The sequence below is a fragment of the Nannospalax galili genome, unplaced genomic scaffold (assembly GCF_000622305.1).
Source record: "Nannospalax galili isolate Female #2095 unplaced genomic scaffold, S.galili_v1.0 scaffold346, whole genome shotgun sequence".
In the NCBI taxonomy this organism is placed as follows: Eukaryota; Metazoa; Chordata; class Mammalia; order Rodentia; family Spalacidae; genus Nannospalax; species Nannospalax galili.
In genome coordinates, this window is record NW_008357637.1 from 8143055 (window position 1) to 8155818 (window position 12764).

The 12764-nt window shown below is 42.9% G+C and overlaps 1 protein-coding gene and 1 pseudogene across 1 annotated transcript in view; both read right to left on the minus strand.

Moving 5' to 3' along the window:
- LOC115067973 overlaps positions 1-5747 on the minus strand; it is a 23080-nt pseudogene extending 17333 nt beyond the window's left edge.
- Pde11a (phosphodiesterase 11A) overlaps positions 1-11650 on the minus strand; it is a 456708-nt gene extending 445058 nt beyond the window's left edge. The window contains exon 1 of the mRNA XM_008855328.2: positions 10410-11650. Coding sequence (XP_008853550.1) covers positions 10410-11321 — 912 coding nt within the window. The 5' untranslated portion in view covers positions 11322-11650. The remainder of the gene's footprint in view (positions 1-10409) is intronic.
- Positions 11651-12764: the final 1114 nt, after the last annotated feature.

Genomic DNA, 12764 nt, shown 5'->3' on the forward strand with positions numbered 1-12764 from the left:
GGGAGAGGAGAGGAGGGGGGGAGAGGAGGAGACGGGGGAGAGGAGGGGAGGGGAGGGGAGGAAGAACCCTGAAAATATAGTCAATATTGATAGTTTGGGTCAAAGTTTCCTTTCACATGCAAGTTCCTTTCTTGACCCAGCTTCTGTTAACTATACATCATGAATTTTAAAGTATTAACAAAGCCTTATATTTCTCTGAAAATCCTTTTCCATTATGTCATGAAAATGTAATGATTAGATTTAATGATTAGATCCTTATAAAACGCTGTAAGATAGGCATGTCCAGCATATTATTTCTAAGTTATCGCTGAAAAGTCAGGGAAGAACTGAAACTAGTTCCTCTGGTTGCTGCTTTCAAGACTAAAGGTATTTTATGATGTCTTTCACAGAACATACTAATTAGTAAGTCGAAGGAGAAAAGCTCCATCAACATAATTAAAGCCATCCCAGTTTGTAATGACTAGACCACCTAAGGATGTCTTCAGAGTAGCAAGAGCCAGTAGGATTACTTAGAAAGAATAAAACAGCCAAATATCATGATAGCATTTCTGGACTCATTTCCAAGTTTGGATCTCAATTCTTTGAAACTGATGACATTTAGCATACAGTTTATCTAAGCCTGTTCCTCCCTGACTTGGTCTCTACACAGGTCCTTGGTAAGAAAACTAAACATCTTTGCTGGAATATCTCCATTTCCTTCTCCTGATGTGGTTGCCACATTTCACTGTAGTGTTCTGTGCCAGGAAATTGACTCCTGAGAACTGCTGAATCAGGTTCCCTTTGTCAGATTGGCTTCTGAGTATGTTCAACCAACTTGTGGCACTGGCAGGAGAGGAGGGCATGAGGAGGATCATGTTTCCTTGGCACCCTCTGTTCAAGGACATGGTCTGTCCCTGGCTGAGTCCCCCCAACCCCAGGGCCACAAGCCCTGAATAACTAATCCCTCTCCACACTGTTGCACTCTCTGCGTTCTAGAAGTTGTTTCCAACTCTTCAGAATCAGGGTGGCAGTTTGGGAGGTGTGGAAAGGAGGAGAGTTAGTAACCAGCCCAATGTATTGGTGACAACTCTAAATAACAGAAAGGAAAGAGGGACTTTCACTGGGATTTGATCCATGAACATCTAATCAGTCCAATTTGGATGCAGTAGCTTGTAAATGCAACCATCTGAAAAACCTGAACATTTATAAGACCTTTTGAGACTATGTGAAGCCTAAGACTTGTAATCAATAAGCCTGAAAGAGCAACATTCCTGAACAATAAGTAATTACATGGCTGATCAATATAATCTCTGGCATCTGTAAGGATTTTGAAAGGAATATATATATATACATATATATATTACATATACATATATGTACATATACATATATATAATTTTATAGGCATTGTACTGGAAACCACACTGAACCTCAAGAATATAAAATGTCTAAATGAGGTGATCATGAAAAACTAGAAAACTCAGCTAGACAGAGCAGCAATGCTCTGTCCAGGAAGTCATCAGTGGGATGTTTGGTTAGAGTCAGGCTGCTCTTCCATAATGTGGTCTCTACATGGACTCTTCAAAGTGAAAGAAAAAGAATCCAAAAACAATGAAAAAGCAAGAGAAGCTGAAGGTATAGCACATAACGTGGGGACTTGATTTATGTAGGCAAGCAGTTCAGATAATCCCCCAGTTATTTAGGTCTTACAAACTTTATTTTATTTTTTAAAGTCTTCAAAATAAAGACCAAAGAGTTAAAAGATATGTGTAAGAGACAAACTTCCAGCTTGATCCCCCATATTGTCTGAGTGGGTACAACTTTGTGTTCAGAGGAATAGAAGCTGACCAGTGTAAGGTGGGGATACGTGACAGATACTCAGCTGAATAGTCTACCCTTTTGAGTCTACTGCAGGGTACCTGAAATCTTGATCTGGATCATGAAGAGCTCACATTTGAGACATAACTTAAGGCAAGTACCCGAGTAGTCATAATACTGAGAAGAAAGCAGAGCTACTCCATTAAATCATTACAGAAATTCAAAGGAGGTAATCAGATGTGCCATCAGGATGGGGTGGAGATCACAGATTAGTTTCATAAAGGTGGACTTCAAAGAATTAGAGAAAAAACAATTGGACTACAACTCACTACATAGCCTGGGCCATCCTCAAATGTGTGCCTTAGCCTCTCCAGTGCTGAGATTACGGGTATGAGCCATCACTTCTGGCTAGGATGAGAGAATTTGTACTGGGATTACAGGTATGAACCACCACTCCAGCCAGGTATAGGAATTTGTACTGTAGTTAGTGGTCAGGAGAGACCATTCCAGAGTGACTGGGCATAAAGGTTCTGCAGGATCCCAACTAGAATCTCATCTCTCTCATTAGCTGAGTTACTTTGGGCAAATTACTTAATGTCTCCAAGCCCCAGTCTTTCCTTCTATGGAACTACTGTTAAAAAAAGAAAATGCTTGCCAAGGGGTTAATAACTGGGTCATAGTTAGTATCCAATAAATGGGTTTAATGTTGATCAACAGTACCTTCTGTCAATATTTTGAATAGATACCCTTCAGAGGAATCTCATAGTTTTCCCATATTTTCATTCAAATGAAAAAGATTTCGTGTCCTAAATTTGCAATACCCATTTGGTGGTTTGAATGAGAAATGTCCCATATGCTCATGTAATTGAACTTGGTCCCCAGTCAGTGGTACTGTTTCGTGAGATTATGGAATCTTAAGAGATGTAACCTTGATGGAGGAAGTACATCACGGGGGTGGGGTTTGAGCCTTGTCTTACCTCCTGCTCTCTCTTTCTCTGCTTCCTGTGTGTAGATAAAAATGTTATCAGCCAGCTTCCTGCTCCTGCTTCTGGGCTACCATGCTGGACTTTATATCTTCTGGAACTGTAAGCCAAAAATAACCCTTTCTTCCTTCCATGTTTTGGTCATGGTATTTTCTCACAGCAACAGAAAAGCCTCAACCTATATTTTATGTTAGGAAACACAATTTGTTATCAATATGTGAAACCACTGTTCTGTTGAAACCAACCAATTAATAAGAATGCCTTAGAATTGGAGAGAATATATTTTTTAATGCCAAGAAACTGTCATCCAAAAAATAAATAAATTTACCTCCAATGCCTATAAATGACCAAAAACCAAAGTTTCTCCCAAAATATTATAAACACATCCCACTCTCTTTTGATTAAACTGCCTTTTTATGCTTCACCTCCTCCTGCCTCCCAAAAGAATGTGGTCACATTGCAAAATACTGCCCTTAAAATAAGGCCTAAAGTAACAAGCAGGGCACCTTGAGGATCTTGTTGGCTTTCCTCTAAGACAACTCAAAGCTGTTTCAGAGGTAGACTGTATATGACTCCTCAGCACTATACTAAACATGAAACATTGGCTTCCAAATTAAGCCTGCCTTGTAAAGAGGTGACCAAAGCTCAAAAACCAAAATAAATTGGTCAAATGAGTAAACATTTAGTTTATGGGTTGGGGAAAAAACTAAATTCACCTTAAATCACCTCTCCATGATTCTGTATGAAATGCACTTTTCTGAGCTCTGTGCTCATGGGCAAAGCAGCCAGTGCAATTTGTCACTGTGTTTATCATGGTCATGTGTCTGTCAGGAAGAGGGGCTGAACTAGCAAATGCTTCCTGCTGCAAGCACAAAATCAATTCGAGTTCTGGGCTAGTGAACTTGCTCATGGGCTTGAGGGAATTTTTTAAACACTGTGTGCAGAGCTGAAATAAGATTTCACGAAACTACTTTATAACACTGGTGCTGGAGTAGGGTCAACATCTACCTTTTAAAGCAAATCTCTGCGACTCAGTGGACCATGCATGTCAACAGCTAACTTGTTAGGAATGAAAGCACTTCCATCACCAATTTCTAGCTGCTGAAAATTAATTCCTTCTGAAACTAGCACTTTAAATGGAAACATGGAGATTATTCTAAAATTAGGTAAAAAATGAAATTCCATGAGAATTAACTGTTAAATATCAGTATATTAGTTAATATGATAAATATATCAGTATATTATAAAATATAACAGTATTTTTTTTTTTTATACAGGATCTTAGTATGTATCCCCAGCCGGCCTGGAATACACTATGTATACCATCCCTAGCTGACTTCAATCTCACAGAATTTCAACTGCCTCTGCCTCTCAAGGGCTGGGACTAAAGGCATGCACCCCCACACCCTGCTAGAACAGTATCCTTAAGTGCAACTTAATGTATAACTTCTGTTTTGTTTACAAGCACAAGCAATCAACTATCCCTTCTTGCATCAAGAGAAAGAAGAGTAGGATTTGGATGTGCAAAGACAGAGAAAAAAAGTATCCCTGACAGAAAGGATGCAAAGCACAGAAATAGAAAGGCCCTATCCAGGCATCAAAAATGGCACATAATTTAATTAGGATGGAGTTGAGGCCATGTGAAGGACTGCAATAGACAGTGAGTTGGAATAAAACTGAACCTCTTAGACTCAGCATTACTCAGGGTCAGACAGGACCAGCTTTGTGAGCAGGTGACCAGAGCAGTTGCAGGGAGAAGGTAGATGCTGTTGAGGATTAACACTGCTCTTCGTGAAATTCTCAGTCATTTGATCTTTGGATCGTCTTTGCATGTAAAGGCCAACGGAACAATGAAGTTTAAACCTAGAGATTGTAGCCGTGGCACCGCATGTACTCCCCTCCCATTACCTGCCCCAAACTGGGTCTTCACCACCTAATCCTTGAGCCCTGGTGTTCCAGGACCCATCTAGACTCCCTCTTCCCTCCTTTACCCAGAAACCAGGCACAGAAACCTGGTCACAAAGATTGTGGGAAAGGCCCATATGCCACATCTGCTGTGGCTATTTCCTCTGGGGTGGGGTTTGTGTGCGTACATGAGAACAAATGTGTGGGCCGTACCATCTCAGATGGAGCAAGGTTGTGATCATCTCCACCCAGAACTGGCAGCCGTAGAGTGTATTCAGCAGGCAATTCAGCAGGGGCCTCTCACCCACCCAACCCAGGTCAGACACCAAGAATTTGCCAGCACTGAAGTTGTAGTTCATTAGGATTCCCTGTCTGGAAGTTGCTGCAGTTTAGAGAACAGACTCTTAGGAAGGGAAGATTGACTTCTCAATCCCGTCACTTTATACTAAGCTCCACAAATCACATACCTGGCCCTACTTAGGTATTTTTTTTCCATTTCATTACAGCTTTAACATATTCAGTAACACATTCCAGAGCAAGGGATACATCTCTTTCAAAGGTGGCTGTAAATTTTTAGGTTCACAGTTGAATTAATATAGTCATACAATACTGAACTTAGTATAAACCCTGCAAATTTCATGATTTTTTTTAGATTTTTTTTATTATTATTATTAACCTGATTCCTCTCCCTAGCTTAGATTTTGTTTGTTTGCTTCCTTGGCTTTGTGTTTGTTTTGTTTTGTTTTGTTGTTTTGTTTTGTTTTGTGAAAGAGTCACATCTGTAGCTTAGACTGGCATCATATTTGGAGCAATCTTCCTGCCTCCTCCGACAGAAGGCTAGGATTAGGGGTATGTCGTCAAACCCAGATGTCTCTCTGTTTTTATGATAAAGCTATTACACTTCTCCATATCCCCTTGACTTAGATTATCTGAATCACTGTTGATTTAACCTCCCCAGCAGCCCAAATTCTTACCTACAGAACATTTCTCATCTGTTGCCTGCTGACAAGTCCCACTGTCTCTGCTTTGGTTCACATGTTGACTGGGACTCCACTGGACCATCACGGCATACTCTAAATTACTTTCACAGCTTCAAGCCTTTCTCTTTCAATCCCTTAGGCCGCTGCCACGATGTTATCCAGTATACCATTTTAATCATGCCAAGAGGTGTTTAAGGGCTCCTTGTGACCTACTGCCAGTAAACTCTTTAGCCAGTGTCCCAGGTCCCTCTTTTGTTCTCACCTTTGCACATTTGTGCTATAGCACACACAGTACTTTGCCTAAGTTAAAGCACTCCTGGTCTCTGCATACTGAGCTTGCATATCACTCACTGTCTCTGTTGAAGCAGTTTTATAGTAACTGGGTTACTTCCTCATCCTCAAAATCATCTCCAGCCGGGAGATGATTTTGTACAGCTGGCATGGCCCCGCCTCCAGGGAATCTTCCACTATGAGCTGAACCCTATAGTAACTCCATTCTTCTCTGAAAGTGATACCCTCATCTTTAAAGCACAGAGTGGTGAACAGTGCATGCGTGGCTCTCAACTGCCAGCACTTGGAGGACAAGAAGCATGCCTTTTGTGCCCTCACAGGTTCCCAGCCCAGGGCCATGGGTAGGATGGGCCTGTTTGTTGGATTTAGTGAACAAGTGAATCTGTTGTATAAACAGATCAGGTCTTCTGGAAGCCTAGCACACCTGGATCTTCTGCGTCATTCCCTTTCCTCCTCTCAGTTCTCCTAACAAAACATCCTCCTGCTTTTCAGAACCAAGCCCACCAAACACCTGTATCATCATTATCAACACTAACACAAATTCATCTTGGGCTTTTTATTAATGTTTAAAGGGCTACATTCTGGATGTTTGGAATAATCTCAAAGAGAACACCTGTTACTTGAGTGCTCTTATTTGCAACCTCTTGAGGGCAATTTGTTCATTACTATATTAAAGTCATTGTTCAATAACTTATAAACTGTCAGAGAAGAAAGGTAAATTGCAATTGCCATGATCAAACTGGATACCTAAAAGGAATGTATTTTTCCACTTGCAATTCTTTATTTTTCTCCTAATTTCAAGCCTGATTTTTAGGACTAATTAAGAAACATAATGCAAAATAATGAAAGCAAAAGAGATTTAGTTTTGCTGCCAAACTCCTGTTCAACTTTAGTATTTCATTAAATACTCTACCCTTGACTTCAGAAAGCCTATTATCATAATTGCATAAGTGTCTTTAATGCCTTCTCTTGCTCAGATAAGCCCCCAAATGATTAAGACCATTAACCTAATTATCAAATGATTAAAATTTGAAACTGTGTAATGAAATTTTGTTCTTCCAAAGGAAAAAAAAATAAGCACACTAACCAAATTTGAGCAAGACACATCTTTCACTATATGAATTTATAAAGAATCAGGAGGGACAGTTATATTTTCACATGGAAACATCAACATGTTTACATGCATGATAAGGATTAAAGCTTCATAATAAAAAGAAAAATATTTGGAATGCTCAATTTTCATTACGAGAAATCTGTAACAGCAGTGGAAGAAAGGGGTGAAGGAAATCCTGGAATTGGAAATGGATGCAATAGTAACAGAACTCTAGAAAAGGTCATGATACATGAATTACATGGAGGAAAAAAGTATAGAACTTTGGATAGGCTAGGATATGCTCAGGTGTCATGAACCACACTTCAGAGACAGAGTGAAAGAATGGCTATTTCTACATTCATAGAATGTAATGCTGGTTCTGAAACACTTTAAGGATGGAATGTGGCTCAGGGAAAGATTAGACTGATCAAATGTGCTGAGTTCACAGCTCAGTCTCAGAGGAAGAGGAAACAGTTGAAAAGGAGGTAAAGAGAGAGAGAAGACTAGCAAATTAGATACAATCAACATCATCATCATCAGAGCCTGTTACCACTTCTTAAATAATTGCAATGTGTCAGATACTGTCTTTGGGCCTTTAATGCAGCATATCATTCATATACATAATAAAGTTTGTCAGGTAGGTGTCATTACTCCCATTTTGTGAGTGAGGAAATGGAAAGAGACTCTGTGAGATTAAGTAACTCTCCTTAGGACCCAATAGTGATGATGATAGTCTATTAAAGTAAAAAAAGCAATCTTATCAAAGAGTAGCATAAGTAAAATTAAGAAAAGTCACACCAAATTAAAAACACATAAATACAGAGTAGAAGCCAATGGCAAAGGAAAAAAAAACTCTCTCTCCAGGTAGAAGTAAAACTCAAGTAACCCATGATTCTGAGCTCCCTATAGCACTCCTTACCTGCCCTTTTGCAAGCCTACAACAACCTAGTCTTCTTTATATGTACCTTTACTGTCCTGGAGGGGAAAAGAAATGAAAAAACAAAAACAAAAACAAAAAAAAACCCTCCTTTTCCAATGTTAGCTTCCAGATAGGAAAAGGTAACTTGCTTTACAGTCTGTCTGCAGAGTAAGGGCAGAGCTCACAGGAAGCAGCAGCTGCTGAAAACCTGATTTGCTCTGCCTGCGACAGCCCCATTGCCACACTTGCACAGGAAGACAAGTGCTGAGGAAGCTAAGAATTATGCTCTTAAAGAAAGGGCCATAGATGAACAATATCAAATAAAAAAATTATGCTCTTAAAGAAAGGGCCATAGATGAACAATATCAAATAAAAGTTATGAGCTGAAAGAGGGCAGTAAGAAGGAGAGCTATAGAAATATGAGACAATCAGGGGCTGGAGAGATGGCTCAGCAATTAAGAGCACTGACTGCTCTTGAGAGGACCAGGTTTGAGGCCCAGTACTCACATGGTGGCTAACAACCATCTGTAACTGTAGTTCCAGGGAATCCGACACCTTCTTCTGACCTCCATGGGCATTTCATGACATGGGTGCACTTACACACATGCAGGCAATACACTCATACACATAAAATAAAAATAATAAATAAAATATGTTTTTTTAAAAAATAGGAGGGTGGGACTAGAGAGATGGCTTAGCAGTTAAGAGCACTGGCTGCTCTTGCAGAGGACCCAGGTTTGATTCCCAGTACCCACATGGTGGCTAACAACCATCCTAACTCCAATTATAGGGGATCCAATGCCATCTTCTGTCCGCTGAGGGCATTGCACTGCACAGGTGCACTTACACACACGGAAGCAATACACTCATACACATAAAATAAAAATAACAAAATTTTTTAAAAGTAAGAAATAGAGAATCAATTGTAGATGAATAAGAAAAGTAGAGGCAATAAAAAGATTGCTATTCCAAGGTTTAAATGGTATCACCTAAGAAGTGATTTCTGTAGCTCAGGCACATAATAAGGATGTGAAAATAGTTGGGAAAAAAGAATATGTGATTTCTTTACAAATATTATATAGACTTTTTAACGTAGCAATTGCTAAATGCTTTCATTTCTGCCCATGACCTTCTAAGTCTATAGAGAAGCAGATGCGTGTTGAAAATCATAAATAGGTCACCTAACCTCAACTTATCAAAGTCTTCAAGAAAGGTGTCATGAATAATATAGCTAATAACAAAAGATTGTCAAAAGGAAATGATATCTTCATAGATATTCTTTAGGGTTATGTTAAACATACATCCACAAAATATGAGACTCGGGTTTAGTTTAATCTAGTCAGTCTTTGTAGAACTGTAAACTTTTGGATGAAACAGAAAATTTTAGAGTGAATGTTCTTCCCACCACTTTGCTGTTCTGCTCAACAACAAGCACTCTGGAGAAGCAGGTGTCTCTGTGAGACAAGATACAGTTATCAGAGACTATGAAAATTTCACAATCAAGAATAAGAACTTTCAATTCTTATGGACCCTGAAGAAATCTCACAGAAAGTGGTATCCAGCTTCAACACATTCAGGGGCTCACTACTGAAGGAATTGGAACTGACTGCCTTTCTGATCCAGCATTGAATATCAAGTTCAAATCGCTGTGAAAATGAAAGACAGGGAAAACCAGACAACAGCATATTGGGTTTGTTTTCTACTTGAAACCAGCATGTTCACCATGCTGACTGCCTTGGTAATTACTAAAAATACATGGGGGGGGTGGCAGTAGTCTACAAACTAAAACTACTTGCTCCATGCTCTGGAAAGCTAACTGCTGAAAATTCCATATCCAAGCCTGAAGATACTTAGCCCCTCTTCTCCAACATCTCTAAACTCCACAACAGAAACAACTAAAACAGATACTAAGAAGACACAAATGGGTCAGAGGTTCCAACTTCCTCTGACTTTTCTTCTCTCTTCCTCATCTTTCCTACCTTGAAACCCATGCAAGCTTAAGATAAAGGGTAGCCATCACAAAAGTAGCTAGGTACTTTGTTCCCCTAAAACCTTGAACTAGATGAAAAAGCATTGTTTCATACACCCCCAAACATCAGAGACACAAAAATACCCATTTTCTTCAGGATAACACTGGAATTCTGGAGTATACACCTCTTTCTGGAAGTTCACAGATGCATTCTAAAAGCATACAGGTGTGTTCTTAAAGACATAGGAAAACACATGGTATTGTTGAGTGATATATAAATTTCCCATAAGCCATCCTGTTAGAGAAAGATGATGTAACATTCTAACTAGTCTAAACTCAAGAAGGAATTTAAATAGCAAGACTATATTTTAAAGAGTCTAAATAAATGTGCTCCTGGATGTCAAAGGGTAAGTCAGGGCATGGGTCCTAAGCCTGAGGTGGGTTGGGGAGTAGACCCAAAGCAAAGTCCTACCTGGTAGGCATCAGGAATGTTGACCGTTTCTCCATGTTCCCCGACATAGCCAATGATGCCTTTGCCCCAGGGGACCTGCACCTCATTTGAGTTCTCTGTGCTGCTGCAGGGGAGCAATGGGGTTCCTGCATGAACATCAAAAAATTTAGAGACCAAACTCTTCTTGCCAGCAGCTGCCCCTTCCACTAGGAAGAGAGAGCAACGGTCGGCATCCACCATGAGACAGACAAAGATGAGGATCTTGTAGCTTAGGCTGGTGAGGTCAAGGTCATTGGAGATATCCTTGACCAGTTCCAAGAAGAACTGGCGCTCATTATGCTTTTTGAGGTGGCACTTGTAGTCGATGGCCGTAGGGGGATACTGAGGCAGATTCACCCTGGATTCCAGCAGGGCACTGAGAATGTGGGCTGTGGTGGGGGGCAGGGAGCTGGCCTTTCGGAGAAGTGCCCTCCGTCGTACACTGCTCAGGGGCTCCTGGGCCCTGGAGGTCACTTGTTCATCGTAGGTCCTGTTCACATGGATGGCCTTGGAGCGGGCAAAACTCTTCCTCAGTTCCTTCTGAGAAGCTCTCCGCTGCAGGTTCCCATCGCCCCGGCTGCCACTGGCCCAGCTGGGACTCAGGGGAACCCCACCACAGTCTCCACCACCAGGAGCCGACTGGCTGTTGGCAGAGCCCTGTGGTCCAGCACTACCACCAAAGCTACTGCTGCCTCTGCCACCACCATGAGCGAAGTTGCCAGCGCCAGCCGGGGCAGGCCTTGGGCCTGAAGCCCCCTGTCCCAGACCGTGCCTCTGTAGCCACTTGTCCACTAGCTCCTGCTTCCCCTTCCGCATCAAGTAATCTTCCAACAGTTCTGGGTGCCTGTCCAGGAAAGTTTCCACCTCCCCGAAGTCCAGGCGGGAGGCTGCCATGGTCCAGGGCTCTGCTTGCCTGCCTCTCTACTCTTGGACTGCACGTTAACCTGTCCCGAGGCCTCTAGCTGTTCTCGCACATGTTTTCCCACTCCAGCGTCCCCAGTTCGGTGCCACCTCCCTGCCAGCCAACTGGAGGTGGTTCGGAGCAGCGATCCCACCTGGGAGGTGCCGGGCTTAGAGCTTAGAGTGGCTGGCACCCACCCAACCCTTGTTCCTGCTCTTCCTGCTCCTCACAGGTGCTGGGCCCCCGGAGCGCCTGCCGCGGCCACCGCTGCTTCCCAGGCAGCCCGCGCCACCGCTGCTCTGGCTCTGGCTGCTGCCGCCGCTCTGCCGCTGCTGGACTACTGAGAGTCGAGGTAGGCAGGACACGCCCCAGAGTGAGGCTCGGAGCCTGCGGGGAGGAAAGAGGGAGGAGGAGGCCCGCGAACACGCCAGTGGAGCCAAAGTCCACGGCCCAGGATGCTAGGCGGTTCCTGGAACAGTGCGTGGCCAGAACCCGCGGCGGGAACGAGGTGCCAATGCCAAGCGGAGAACGGAGAATGCACCTAGTTGCCCCCCTCCCCCGCCTCCTGACTCACCTCCCCAGCCCCTCTCCGCTCCCGCCCCCTAATCCTTTAGCCTTCCAGAAAGTCCCTAGGGAGCCCAGTACTGAGTCCAAGTACGGAGAAATGTTGGTTTTGCAAGGATCAGAACCCAGAAGCGCACTCCAAGGAAACGAGGGTGCCCAGAGACAGCCAGAGTTATTTTTCTGGGATGACACTGTGGACTGTTGGTTTGCAGGATTCCTGGGACTGTTCAGCACCTTGTGGGCGTTCGGTAAATATTAATGGAACTGAGCTTCTCTGAAATTAGCAAATGAAGGTCCCCATGTGGTTCGTGACTTTAACGAAAATCAGGAACGTGTGTGTGTGTGTGTGTGTGTGTGTGTGTGTGTGTGTGTGTGTGCGCGCGCGTGCGCGCGCGCGCGGTGATTGGGGTGGGGAGAGTGTGCATGGAAAGGGGGAAACAGTTACTGGAAAACTGGGGCTTTGGTAGGCCCTGCGTAGTAAGGACCCAGGGCAAAGTAAACTTGGGGGAGCGGGGGAGGGGGCTTCCAGACAACGCTGTGTACCAGATGTTTCTTTTCCTTTTGCGAAGGAGTCCTCATGTTTTCCCTCACTCTCAGTTCCCGCTGGCTTATCTCAAAGATCTGCACCAAGGAGGCTTTTCTCCTGCCCTGGGGATGCTTTGGATCGGACTAGCCCTGCTGAGAAGAACAGCAAGTTTCCCTTTGGCCTTTACCAAACCAATGGTTAAGCTAGATGACAGTTGGGAAAGGGGAGCAAATTGATGACTTTCTTGAAGGAGGGGTGCCCCATCTTCTCAAAAGCAGATGGAGAAGCAGGGCAACCCAGATAGCTCTTGTATAATGTCAGAGGGGAGGGTAGTACAAAACAGCTG